Raw genomic sequence first — 12112 nt, forward strand, 5'->3', positions numbered from 1 at the left:
GTGCGCGCTCTCCGCGCTCGGCTCCGGCCTGCTGGTGGCCACGCACGCCCTGTGGCCCGACCTGCGCAGCCGGGCACGGCGCCTGCTGCTCTTTCTGTCGCTGGCTGACCTGCTCTCGGCCGCCTCCTACTTCTACGGGGTGCTGCAGGACTTCGCGGGCCCGTCGTGGGACTGCGTGCTGCAGGGCGCGCTCTCCACCTTCGCCAACACCAGCTCCTTCTTCTGGACCGTGGCCATCGCCCTCTACCTGTACCTGAGCATCGTCCACGCGGCGCGCGAGCCTCGAACCGGCCGCCTCCTCTGGGCCTTCCACGTGGTCAGGTGGGTGACAGCGGCGCTGCTTTCCCTCGAGTCCCCGCCCCCCGCCGGGGCCCTGCCTTCTGCCCCTGTGGCACCCCCGGCTTGGTCGGATCCCTGGCGGGGGGGCCCCAGCGGGGCGTGTCTGCTCGCGTTAGGGGGCAGCCCCGGGGCCAGCGGGACGATGCAGGTGGAGAGCTTGGACCTGTCCTGAGCATCAGCACAGAGGGCGCCCCTTCCTGCCCGTCCTGGCCCGAGCCTCCCAGCGAGCTGGGTGCCTCAGCGCAGCCCCTTGGAGGGTGGGGAGCCAGAGCTAGGCCCTCATAACTTGGAAGACACCTTACGCCTTTTGCCTCCTGCTTCCCTGAGTTCTGGCCATCTCTGCTGCCCACGGGGAAAGCGCTGGCTCCCAGGCTGACAGATGAGTGAGGCGCGGCCGCTCCCAGTCCCCACCCTGTGCCACCGGAGGTGTGATGCATTCAGCCACTCCCAGGCCAGCTGCCCTCTGCCAAATGCAGTGTCTCAGCTGTAAGATTTACAAAGGACGGTCTTCAATATTTTGTCTTTGCTCATCTCTAGACCCAGACGATCTTGACTTTCTAGGGTTCAGCGTCTCTGAGGGTGAGGTCAGTGGCAGAATCTGGTCTGGAAGAGCCCCTCCCCCGCCTGGAGTTTATGGGAGTTAGGGTAAATCCAGGCGTGCCCTGCCCTGGCATAGAAGCATCTCATTAAGTCACCGTCATCTATGGAAGAAGGGTGGCCCCTTCCTGGTGTCATTTCAAGATTCTAACATCTGATGGTGTCCTGTGCTGCACCCAAGGCAGGAATCTTATAGGGCTTGTTTCCCCTTTCCTTCTCCCAGATAAGAGCACCAAAGACTGGGGTGCCTGGGTGGCCCGGTCGGTTGAACATCCCACTCTTGCTTTTAGCTCATGTCATTATCTCATGGGATCGAGCCCGTCACCGGGCTTTGTGCTGAAAGCGTGGAGCCTGTTTGGGATTTTCTCTCTCCTTCCCTCTGGCCCTCCCCCCACTCTCGCTCTCTCTCTTTCAAAATAAATAAATAAATATTAAAAGAAAAAGTGCACTCAATGCTGCCCTAATTATAGGACATCTCTGTCAAATACTTGAGTGCTTTCCATGGGACTGAGGACACTCAGCTCTGGTAGAGACAGGTCACCTGGGTGTCACAACGGTGAGATCACAAGCCTGCAAGCGTCACTTGACCTCTAGGTCTCGGAACTGCTGCATGAAGGCCAGCTGGCCCTTGGGAAACTAAATGGCCTGCTTCTCAGCTGTTCATGTCAGAGGTTTTGCAAGGAGTGAGACAGATGCTGTGGAGACACGGGGGCACCTTACCCCCCTTGCAGCAGCCCCTGAGCTCAGTATCCACAGCAGAGACCCAGGCCCTAGCAGTCTGGTTGGGTGTGGGCGTCATGCAGACCAGAGCTCACGTGTACTTGAGAAGGAACCTCAGACTGGACCTTTCTGAGCCAAGAATCTCTTCTCTTTTTCTCCCCTCTTAAAAAAAAAATATTGAATACAGTATATTTTTTTAAGTGGTAAAGAGAACCTAGTATAGATCCTATGGAAGATACATTTCCTAATGAACTGGAGTTGGGAGTTCCTCCAGCTCAGTCCCAGGGGTATTTTCTGTGATGCTTAGGAAAAGTCTCCTAAGAAAGCCCCTTTCTTTTTTTTTTTTTAATAGTTTTTTTATTTTTGAGACAGAGAGAGACAACATGAGTGGGGAAGGGGCAGAGAGAGAGGGAGACACAGAATCTGAAACAGGCTCCCAGGCAGGCTCTGAGCTGTCAGCACAGAACCTGACGCAGGGCTCGAACCCACAAACTTCGAGATCGTGACCTGAGCCGAAGTCGGATGCTTAACCAACTGAGCCTCCCAGGCGCCCCAAGAAAGCCCCTTTCTTAAAGAAGGGAGTTGTTCATCTTGTTCATTGAATGTGATCCATCTACTTCTTAAAAGAAAATTACCAGAAAGAGAAGGAGAAAATTACCTATATCCGAGCTAGAGAGGGAGAATGACAATTTATTCTCTGGAGAGTTCTCTTTCTGAGGCTTAGTGCTTAGCACCTCACTGGACTAAGAGAATCGGTAGAAAACCTGTCTAACAGGTTTAGTCATTGACCAAGATCCTCCCGGCCTGTCTTGCTAATGACCTTGCTAAGGCCTCTCCAGCAGCTTTCCTGGGCATATGAGCATATAATTGTTAAAGACCTGTCAGCAATCTCATCTTCAGACAGAGGCTGTGTCGTCATCCACTTTTTAACCATGTCAGACTGCTGAAAATCCATCTTCTTCAATCCTTCAGTTGATTATGTCTATTGTAGTTTTTATGAAATGATTTTTTAAACGATTTTATTTTTAAGTAATCTCTATGCCCAGCGTGGGTCTTGAACTCATGACTCCCCAGATCACGCTCTACCAACTAAGCCAGCTAGGCGCCCCTGAAATGATTTTTTTTTTTCAAAAACCAACAGATATCCTGATAAGTGACAAAGGACACATCCAGACACAGAGTCAAAATGGTTCATAAATCTATGTGGGGAAAAGGTTACTCCACTCATACTCAAACTAATGCAAATTATTTGACAATGAGGTACCGTTTTGTTCTTAAATTAGAAAAAAATAGTGCAGTAGAATACTACCACAATAAATGCCAATAAAACGGGTATTTTCCTACGTTATTATCGATAACGTTGACTGGAATAATCCACATAAAAAGTACTCCTTGATCTGCTAATCCTATTTCTAGGATCCTGTATATCTCTAAAGGGATTATCCAGAACACATTCAACGGTGTGTATACAGAGGAGTTTGTGTGAGAATTTGGAAGCAACTTGACTGTCAAAAAATCGGGGAATAGTAGTTTACAAGTTACATCCTACCGGAAATGTGACACAGCCGTGATACTGGCTGTGAACTCTTCCCGTCATGTTTTTTGAATGGCCTGATACAATGTTAAGTGAAAAAAGCCATCCATAAAACTGAATGCAACCGTGTAAAGCGGGAGGCCGGATGGAATCCTGCCCATACGCCACTTCCCGGAAAGTTCCTTGAATGCCCCCTGAGACTCCATTGTGATAACTTGACCAGGTTCCCTTTACAGAAAGACTTTTTTCCCCCCTTTGGGGAAGGGCAGCCAACACGTCTGACATCTTGCCAGATGCGGGTCCGTTCCTTAGCCCGCTGGTCACCCGTAACCCAGGGGCCGGGCCAGCCGGTCACCCTCCAGTCACAGCTGGTGAGAGACTTGCCCCAGGTCACAGAGCCATAAGTGGGAGGCTCAGGGCTGCACCTCCCAGGGTCGGTCTTCCGTTTCTGATCCCATCTTGCCTCTTGGCCTGCCGATAATTTTTAAAATTGAGATGTCATGAGCCAGTTTATTTCGGGCTTTCCAGATTTCCACCATTATTAACATTTTCTCACGTGAGCTTTGTCCTCTGCAGTCATTTTTCTGGACTCATTTAAGAGTAAGTTGCAGACTTGGGGCGCCTGGGTGGCTCTAGTCGGTGGCGTGGCCAGTGAGGGCTCAGGTCATGATCTCACAGTTTGTGAGATCGAGCCCCACTTCGGGCTCTGCTATCAGCGCGGAGCCTGCTTCGAGAGCTCTGTCTGCTTCTCTCTCTGCCCCTCCCCTGTGCGTGTGCTCTCTCTCAAAAAAAAATATTAAAAAAGAAAAAAGAGTGAGTTGCAAACGGATGTGCTCGGAACCCCTAAGTCCTTTAGTGTATATTTCCAAAAGAAAGGAACGGCCTCTGAAGTAACCACATGCCCCTTCCCAAAGCAGGAAAACCGCACAGCACGGAACGATGTTCTCCGACGGTGGACGTCACAGAGATTGTGTCTTCTGCCAACGTCCCCGACAGCACAGGGAACTGTGGGCTTGGGTATGACTCAGCTGTCAGTTCTCTTTATTCCCCTTCAAAACCTGCAATAGTTCTTCTGTCTTTCCTGGTGTTTCACAACACTGACTTTTGAAGAGTACAAGCCTGGTTGTTTTGTTTTAATTTTTTTATGTTTATTTTATTTTATTTTATTTTTTAAATATTTTTATTTATTTCNACCTAAGCGAAAGTCGGACACTTAACCGACTAAGCCACCCAGGCGCCCCATGTTTATTTTATTTTTGAGAGAGCGAGAGAGACAGGGTGCGAGCAGGGGAGGGGCAGAGAGAGGGAGACACAGAGTCCAAAGCAGGCTCCAGGCTCTGAGCTGTCAGCACAGAGCCCGACGCGGGGCTCGAACGCACGAACCGAAAGATCATGACCCGAGCCGAAGTCGGAGCTCAACCGGCGGATCTGCCCAGGCGCCCCTGAAGAGTGCAGGTCTGTTTGGCAGAAGGTCCCTCTGCCGGGTTGCTGGGTGCTTCCCCACGAGTGGTTTCGGGTTCTGCGCTTGGGCTGGAATCTCACAGATGCGCGCGCTCTTCTCCTCCGTCCCCGCTGACCTTGACTCCTCCCGCCATCTGGTGATACTAACTTTGATCGCCTGATCAAAGCAGGTGCGACAGTTTTGCACTACAGTTACTGTTTTCCCTTTTGTGATTAGTAAGTATCTTGTTGCGATAAAGATCCTGTCCTTCCTCAAACTTTACCCGTGCAGCATGCGTTGAACCTGACACTGACAGTATTCTGAAGTGAATTTCCTGTTTTTTGTTGCCTTTTTAAGGCTCTTTGAGAATAGGCAGCATTAAAGGGAAGGCCCTGTAGTTTCTTAGCTGTTGAGGTGCCTGATACTGACTCCCCGTGTTTTACATTCATGCAGATATGCATCTGGGACTGTACCATTCGTTTGCACCTAAGAAAGGCCTTGCTGCGGTGGGTGGGGGCAGTGCTCTCTTGGTCAGATAAGCCACGTTGGCCACAACCTCCCCCCCCCCGTCCCCCTGGGGAATGCGCCCTGCCTTTCAAAAGCCACGGTCAGCTCCAGTCCTGCACAGGGCGGTCCGGGTCAGCGAACCGTCTCCTGCACCTGGTGCTTCATTTCACCCAGTCGGAAGGAAGGGTCCTGGCCCCCTCAAGCAGTCGTAGGGTTCTGGCATCCCTAGGGTGGGAGAGGGTGTGGGCACGGGGCCCACCCACTCTCCAGAGGTTGCTGGGGGGGCAGTTCTGGAGGAAGAGTCTATGCGAATTCACCATCAGGACCCCTGCCGTGGGGGGAGGGGCGCCTGGGTGGCTCAGTGAGTTAAGCTTGATTTCAGCTTGGGTTATGATCTCACGGTTCATGGGCTGGAGCCCCACTTCAGGGCCTGCGCTGACAGTGCGGAGCCTGCTTGGGATTCTTTCTCCCCCTCTTCTCTATCCCCCTCCCTGGCTCCAGCTCAAAATAAATAAATAAACTTTAAAAAACAAACAAACCAAGAAGACCCATGCTGTGGGGAGCGGGAAGTTCTAATGTAGACAAAAGGGGAAACGTGGGCCATGAAGGGGAAGAGCCTCTGAGCTCTCTGATCGGAAACTAGCTCACCGTGGGGACCCGGGGCGAGGCTCCGGGCAGGTGTGTCTGACGGAGGGGTGTGTGTAGAAGCTGCATGAACAGCACCCGTGTCGGGCAGTGCTCCCCCAAATAGCAGGCGTCGGACTGGCTTTACCTGTTCCCCCTTTAGAGTCCTCAGGTCTCTGCACAGCGTTGTGTGTTCACCAGAGGCTGTGAGAGAGCAGAGGCTGCCCTTGACCTTCCTACCCAGGCAAGGTCAGACTGCCCATCCTTGTCCAGCGACAAGTCGGCCAGGACCTGGACGGGCAGGAGAGCATTTCTGAGCGTTGCAGGCTCACTCTCTGCTGCCCACTAGCCCCAGGGCTGCAGAAGGCTTGCAGGGGCGGCGGGGGGGTTGCCTCAGAGTTCCTTTGGGCACCCCACTCCCTCCCGCGGCCAGAGCTGCGACCTCCTGGTGGCCCGGGCCTTGGCTGACTCCCTGGCTTCTCCAGCCGCCTACCCCTCTGCCCTACACTCGACAATAAGTGCCCATTGTTCTGGGGAAGAAAGCTCTAGGCTGCCCCAGGGCCTTGTGACTCCTTTCACCAGGCCCGACTCCCTGCAGCTGCGCCTCCCTCTGGGCCCGGCCCTGTCCTGCTACAGGAGCTTTCTAAATTGGCACAGTGTTGCCCGATAGTTTTGTTCTCAAGGCAGTTTGTGAGTTAGCAGGCCAGGCTTTCCGGAGGCAGCCCAGCTTGTAGACCAGGCACCGGGAGAGGCCCCTGTTCCTTTCCCAGGAGGGGCCAGCCCCCTTTCAGAAAGGTCTGTAGGAAGAGTGAGGTTTGGGGTGGGGACAGATGACTGAGCAAGCTGACCTTTCAGTGGCGGGTGGAAGGGTATTCCCGTGTGTGTGCTAAAGTGGAACTGTGCCTTTCACTGCAGGGTCCTCCCTCCCCCATGACTCTGGTGGGAGGGGTTGCAGAGATCACTCAACAGAAGATCCCCATGTGGGCAGAGCTGGGGACTCCGAGGGAAGCCCAGAGCACCCCTGTCCTGGGAACAGGCGGCCCACTCACGGTCGTCTGCCGCGTGCCCGGAGCGCGGGTGCCGGAGGGTGGGGGTGGCTTGCGCACCACCCGGCTCTCACACCACCCAGCTCTTCCCATGTGGCTTCTGGTTCTGCCGGTCTGGACAGACTGGCAAACAAAGGGATGTCAAGTTCCAAGGAAGAGCTGAGCTCAGGGTAGATCTGAATGGCTACTTGTGCGTCCAGCCGTCCCCGAAGCTTACCGAGGGCCCCCCCCCAGCTCTGTCCGTCCGCATGGGGTGGGGTCCCCGGGAGCTGGCACACGCCTCTCGTGCATGGCTTGTAGAAAGCCTCTCCGTTTGTCTGCTGGGGCGGCCCTGACCACGTACCCCAGACTGGGCGGCTCAAACGAGAAACCAATTTTCTCACAGTTCTGGAGGCTGGAAGTCTGAGATCAAGGTCGGCAAAGTTGGTTTCCTCCGAGGGCAGGGCTCTCTCCTGGGCCTGGTGATGGCCGTCTACACCCTGTGTCTTCACATGGTCCTGTGTGTGTGTGTCTGTACCCCAATCTCGTTGAAGGACAGCAGCCGTGCTGGCTGAGGGCTCACCGTACAGACCGTTCTAACTTGGTCACCTCTATAAAGAGCCCCATCCCACTACTGTCACCTCCTGAAGTACTGGGCTTAGGACGCCGACATATGCATGTTGAGGGGCACACGACTCAGCCCTCAACCGCCTCTGAGGGAGAGAGGCCGGCTTGGAGTCTGGCCTTCATTTCGGGGTGAACATGAGGGAGGGCGTGTGGGCACCTCTCGAAGAAGCTCTAGGCTACCCCTCAGAGTGTCGTCTTCGAATTCCCTCCCTCCATCTAGGGGCCCCCGGCCCTGCTTCTCAGAGCCACAGGTTTGGAGAGAAAGGGCCTGACCAGTCACCTGCTTTCATCTTGTCCCTCCCCCAACACCTTCCAAGCATCCCCTGCGCGTGGGCCCAGCTGCCAGTTCGGCCCTCGGTTTGGGTGCTGAGCAGACACCCTGACATTTCCTCCAGCCGCCCGAGCCCACCTCCCAGGCCGGGTCCCAGCCCGACCTCATGAAGAGTCTTGAAACATTTGGGGCCAGCTCTGGGCCCAGCATCTCCTGGCGCGCCTGGCTCTGGTGCCAGCTGAACCATCTCAGATTTAGAACGTGGGTCACAAGGGTCCACGCAGAGACAGGACACTCCCCTGGCAGGTCTGATCTGCCCACGTGTGAGCCTCAGGGTGACCCCTCCGGCCACATGAGTTTCTAGGTCATCATCAACCCCAGCCCTTGGTCTTTTTCACGTGTCGTCATTCAACTGTATTTTACTTGTCCTGCTTTTATTAGTGTTTTGTTTGATGGCTTCTTTTTGGGGACGGAAAAAAAAACACAAAACTACGGCAGGGTACATGCCAGGACATGTTTCTGGAAGGCAAGGACATGTCATGCATGACTTTGTGGAGTGCCTTCCAGATTCATAGCGCCTACACTCCGGGCTGGTCACCTGGCCAGAGAACGGCTCAGCTGATCTGAGGTTGCCAAAAATACTGACTTTCTCCTCGCTCTATAGGTTAAGGACACAGGGCAGCTTCAGCTCCTTATCTCTTTATCCTCCGTCCAGAGGTGTCCTGAGCCAGCCTGGTGAGACCCAGTTGTTAAATTTTAGGGCATTTTGTGAGCTGATTGTTAAATATAACCATTAACAAGAAAGTAAATTATATAAACGTATAAAAAGTTACTTTAAAAAGAGTGACAGAAATACTAAGAACTATATCTTAATGATTTTACTCTTATCTGTACATTCGAGGTTATTTACAACTATTGTATCCGAGCAATGGAAATACTATCGGAAATACTGCAAATCTGTTTCCAGCTGCATGTGTTGGTGGCTTGAAATTAGTCACTTTGGGATTATTTACACTGTAAAAAAATGGCGGAAGCTCCGGATCAGGGCTTGGTTGTTTTGTTGACTGTGTAGGGCAGAGGTCAGCAACCTTTCCCTGTAAAGAACCAGATAGTAGGTCTTTTCAGCTTCACAGGCCATGCGATCTCAATCGCAACTCTCCCAACTCCTGTTTATGGCTGAAAGCAGCCATAAACATGTAAACAAGTGAGTGTCAATGAAGCTGTGTTGCAATAAAACTTTATTAAAAAAAAAACAAAAACAACAGACCAGGGGCCAGATTAGACCTGAGGGCCATAGTTTGCTGGATGGAAACTTAAGAAGGTAATGGAGAAAATGTTAGCAAAGATTAAGCTCAAACAGTGTTACTGTGAGAATTTCAGCAGAGACCGTAGCCACACTGGGGCAGGCAGGAAGCCGGGTACCTAAGGGGGTGAGGAGAGGCATTCCGGCTTTTGTCTCGTCTCTTAGGTTTCCCCTTTCACGTTCATCTTGTTCGGGAAGGAAAGTGAGAACACAACCAACTTCACATCATGGAACTGCTTGCCTTTGCCAACTGTAACCACAGGTGTTGGCAAAGATGAATAAGCGCAATTTGTGAGACTCCGTTGGCGCTGTAGAATTCACAACCAGGAGTATTGTGTATTCTATTATTACTGACAGCTTGTGTGCTTCACACCTTTTGTATCAGTTACGTTAATAATACGTGGATATGTACATGCATTCCTACGTAACATGCACGCACGCGCACAAATACACTTTTTGTGGAGAGCCGGTTGTGGAGCATCGCCAGCACGCCACCGCCCATACCCATTAAACGGCAAGTCTGGCAGTTCCTGCTTTGCGAGTCCTCGGGCTCTCCCTCCCTCCCACTCCATTCCCACCCTTCCCTGCCTTACCTCTGCCTACCTCTCTCACTTAAATACCTCCCCAAACAGCTTCTGGCCATCTGTGCCCGCATTCAGATAGTGACTCTGATCGATCAACCCACGTTCTTAAGGTATATTTGTTATAATTTTCATTTATTTTTGAGAGAGAGAGAGAAAGCGCCCATGTAAGGGAGAGAGGGAGACAGAAGATCCGAAGCGGGCTCCACACTGACTGCAGAGCTCAGCCTACCAGCTGTGAGATCATGACCCGATTCACCAACTGAGCCACCCACCCGCGTGCCCTCATCAGCCCACGTTCTTAACCCTTGAGAGCCCTCGGCCTGAGCCCTCGGCCTGTTTGGTCCTTCTCTGGCTCTTTCCCAGCACAAACAGCCCCAGGCGCACCCCAGGGTACACAGAGGAAATCATCACTTTGTAGCTTTCCTGTGACAAGCCTGAAGTCACAGAGCAGAGTGGGGCTCAGNCCCTGTTAGGCCCGTCAGGATGCTGACAAAGGAGTCCCTGCTGCGTGGGAGCGGCTCCTTCCTCCTGCATGCCTGCCCCGCTCTTCCTTCCTTGCAGCCTGGGGGCCCCCCCTCCGCTCCCAAGGGGCCACGATTTCCCAGCCCAGGATTCCTCCGCGGAACCCTGTAAACCATAAAGTGGTCAGGACACAAATGACATCAAGATTGCAGTGCTAGTACTTTAAAAAGCCCTTTGCTTCCTTTTCAATGGCAATGATGTCCTTGCAATGAATAGTTAAGGAGTAAATTGGTGGAAAGCTGTCTCAGTCACTTGGCTCAGACTCCATTCGTTCATTCATTCATTCATTCGTTCATTCATTCATTCATTCAGCAGGTCCTTGTTTGGCCCCCACCAGGTGCCAGGTGCCATTCTAGACGCTGGAATGAGCCCCGCGCCTGCCGTCCTGGAGCTCATAGCTGTGACCTGTGTCGTCCCCAGACCCCAGGATTGCATGAGGCTTGGAAAGTAACTATTACGACACAGCAGTTTGACGCTGATACATATCAACCTAACAGGTGACTAACTGATAGGACAGGCATTTAAAATGGGCAAACTCCGGGGGCGCCCTGGTGGCTCAGTCGGTTAAGCGTCTGACTTCGGCTCAGGTCATGATCTCAGAGTTCATGAGTTCAAGCCCCGCATCGGGCTCTGGTGCTGACGGCTCAGAGCCTGGAGCCTGTTTCAGACTCTGTGTCTCCCTCTCTGTCTGCCCCTCCCCCGCTAGCACTCTGTCTCTGTCTCTCTCTCAAGAATAAATAAACCTTAAAATTTTTTTTAAATGAAAGAACATGGACCAACTCCTGGGGGTTATTTGGTGCCTTTCTCATAACCATTTAATTTCTGTGGGATTTTTTGCCCCTTCTGTGCCTCAGTGCCACGGAAGACGTGCCACATCCCGCCTCCTCTCCCGCTGTCGGGCGAGCAGACGCTGAGGTGCAGTGACTCTACCCTCCTGCTCCTGTCCAGGCCCCCCAGAGGCCAGGCTGGGGACAGGGCGCAGGGTGAACGGGCACCTCTGTTCTGAAAGTGCCCAGCGCCGAGTCCTTCCCAGGCCCGGGAGCCGGCTTTCTCCCTTCTTTTCAGCCCTAGACATGCAGCCTTTGGAGAATCTGATTGACTACATCGCTTCTCACTTGGGCAAGACTAACGTGCAGCTTTGGTCTCATCGTTGTTCTACCACTTTCTCTCAAAAAGAGCCTCTCCTGGCTGGCTCTTCAGAAGAGCATGCAGCTCTTGATCTTGGGTTCATGAGTTCGAGCCCCACGTGGAGTAGAGAGATTACTTAAGTAAATAAAAATAAACTTAAAAAGAGCCGCAATTGCTAACACAGAGCTCTCAAAATATAACCGATTTCTGGGGCGCCTGGGTGGCGCAGTTGGCTAAGTGTCTGGCTTCGGCTCAGGTTGTGATCTCCACGTTCATAGGTTTGAGCCCCACGTCGGGCTCTGTGCTGACAGCTCAGAGCCTGGAGCCTGCTTCGGATTGTGTGTGTGTCTCTCTCTCTCTGCCCCTCCCCCGTGCTTACTCTCTGTCTCTCTCAAAATAAACTTTATATCTATGTATCTCTCTCTCTCTCTAACCCATTCCTGAACTAAGCATTTCCCTGAAGACCGTGTCCTGTCTGCATAGTGCCTGTCCTCCAGTGATTGACCCGGGACACAGGCCCGCGGGCCCCGCTCCGGGGGGCAGGCACCACACAGGCCTCCCGCATTCCTGGCGCCTGCGTGGCAGGCCAGGGTCCTGGGCGGCGCCCAGACACACCGACACACGTACCCGGTCCTGCGCGCCAGACACACGCCAGTAAAGGTGTTCTCATAACGACCTGCTCTGTTCCAAGCACGGTTACCACCCCCACTTTGAGGAGAAAAACACTGACGCGCTGGGACCGAGTGGGGGCAGGGCCTGCTTGGGCCTCGCCTGTCGCGTCACAGCCCAGGCTCCTGGCCACCCCGCTGGGCCACCACTGTGTGAAGCTTCTGTGTCCCCCCCTGCCCCGCCCCCATTGAAAATGCTTTGCAAGCAGACAGGTGGGGACG

At 53.2% G+C, this 12112-nt stretch overlaps 1 protein-coding gene across 1 annotated transcript in view; it reads left to right on the forward strand.

Moving 5' to 3' along the window:
• Position 1: 1 nt before the first annotated feature.
• The window catches only part of GPR157 (G protein-coupled receptor 157), a gene marked incomplete at its 5' end in the record, with an annotated part of 18740 nt that continues 6629 nt past the window's right edge, over positions 2–12112 (forward strand). The window contains one exon of the mRNA XM_077763971.1: positions 2–321. Coding sequence (XP_077620097.1) covers positions 2–321 — 320 coding nt within the window. The remainder of the gene's footprint in view (positions 322–12112) is intronic.

Source organism: Crocuta crocuta, unplaced genomic scaffold, assembly GCF_008692635.1.
Source record: "Crocuta crocuta isolate KB4526 unplaced genomic scaffold, BGI_CrCroc_1.0 scaffold13, whole genome shotgun sequence".
Lineage (NCBI taxonomy): Eukaryota > Metazoa > Chordata > Mammalia > Carnivora > Hyaenidae > Crocuta > Crocuta crocuta.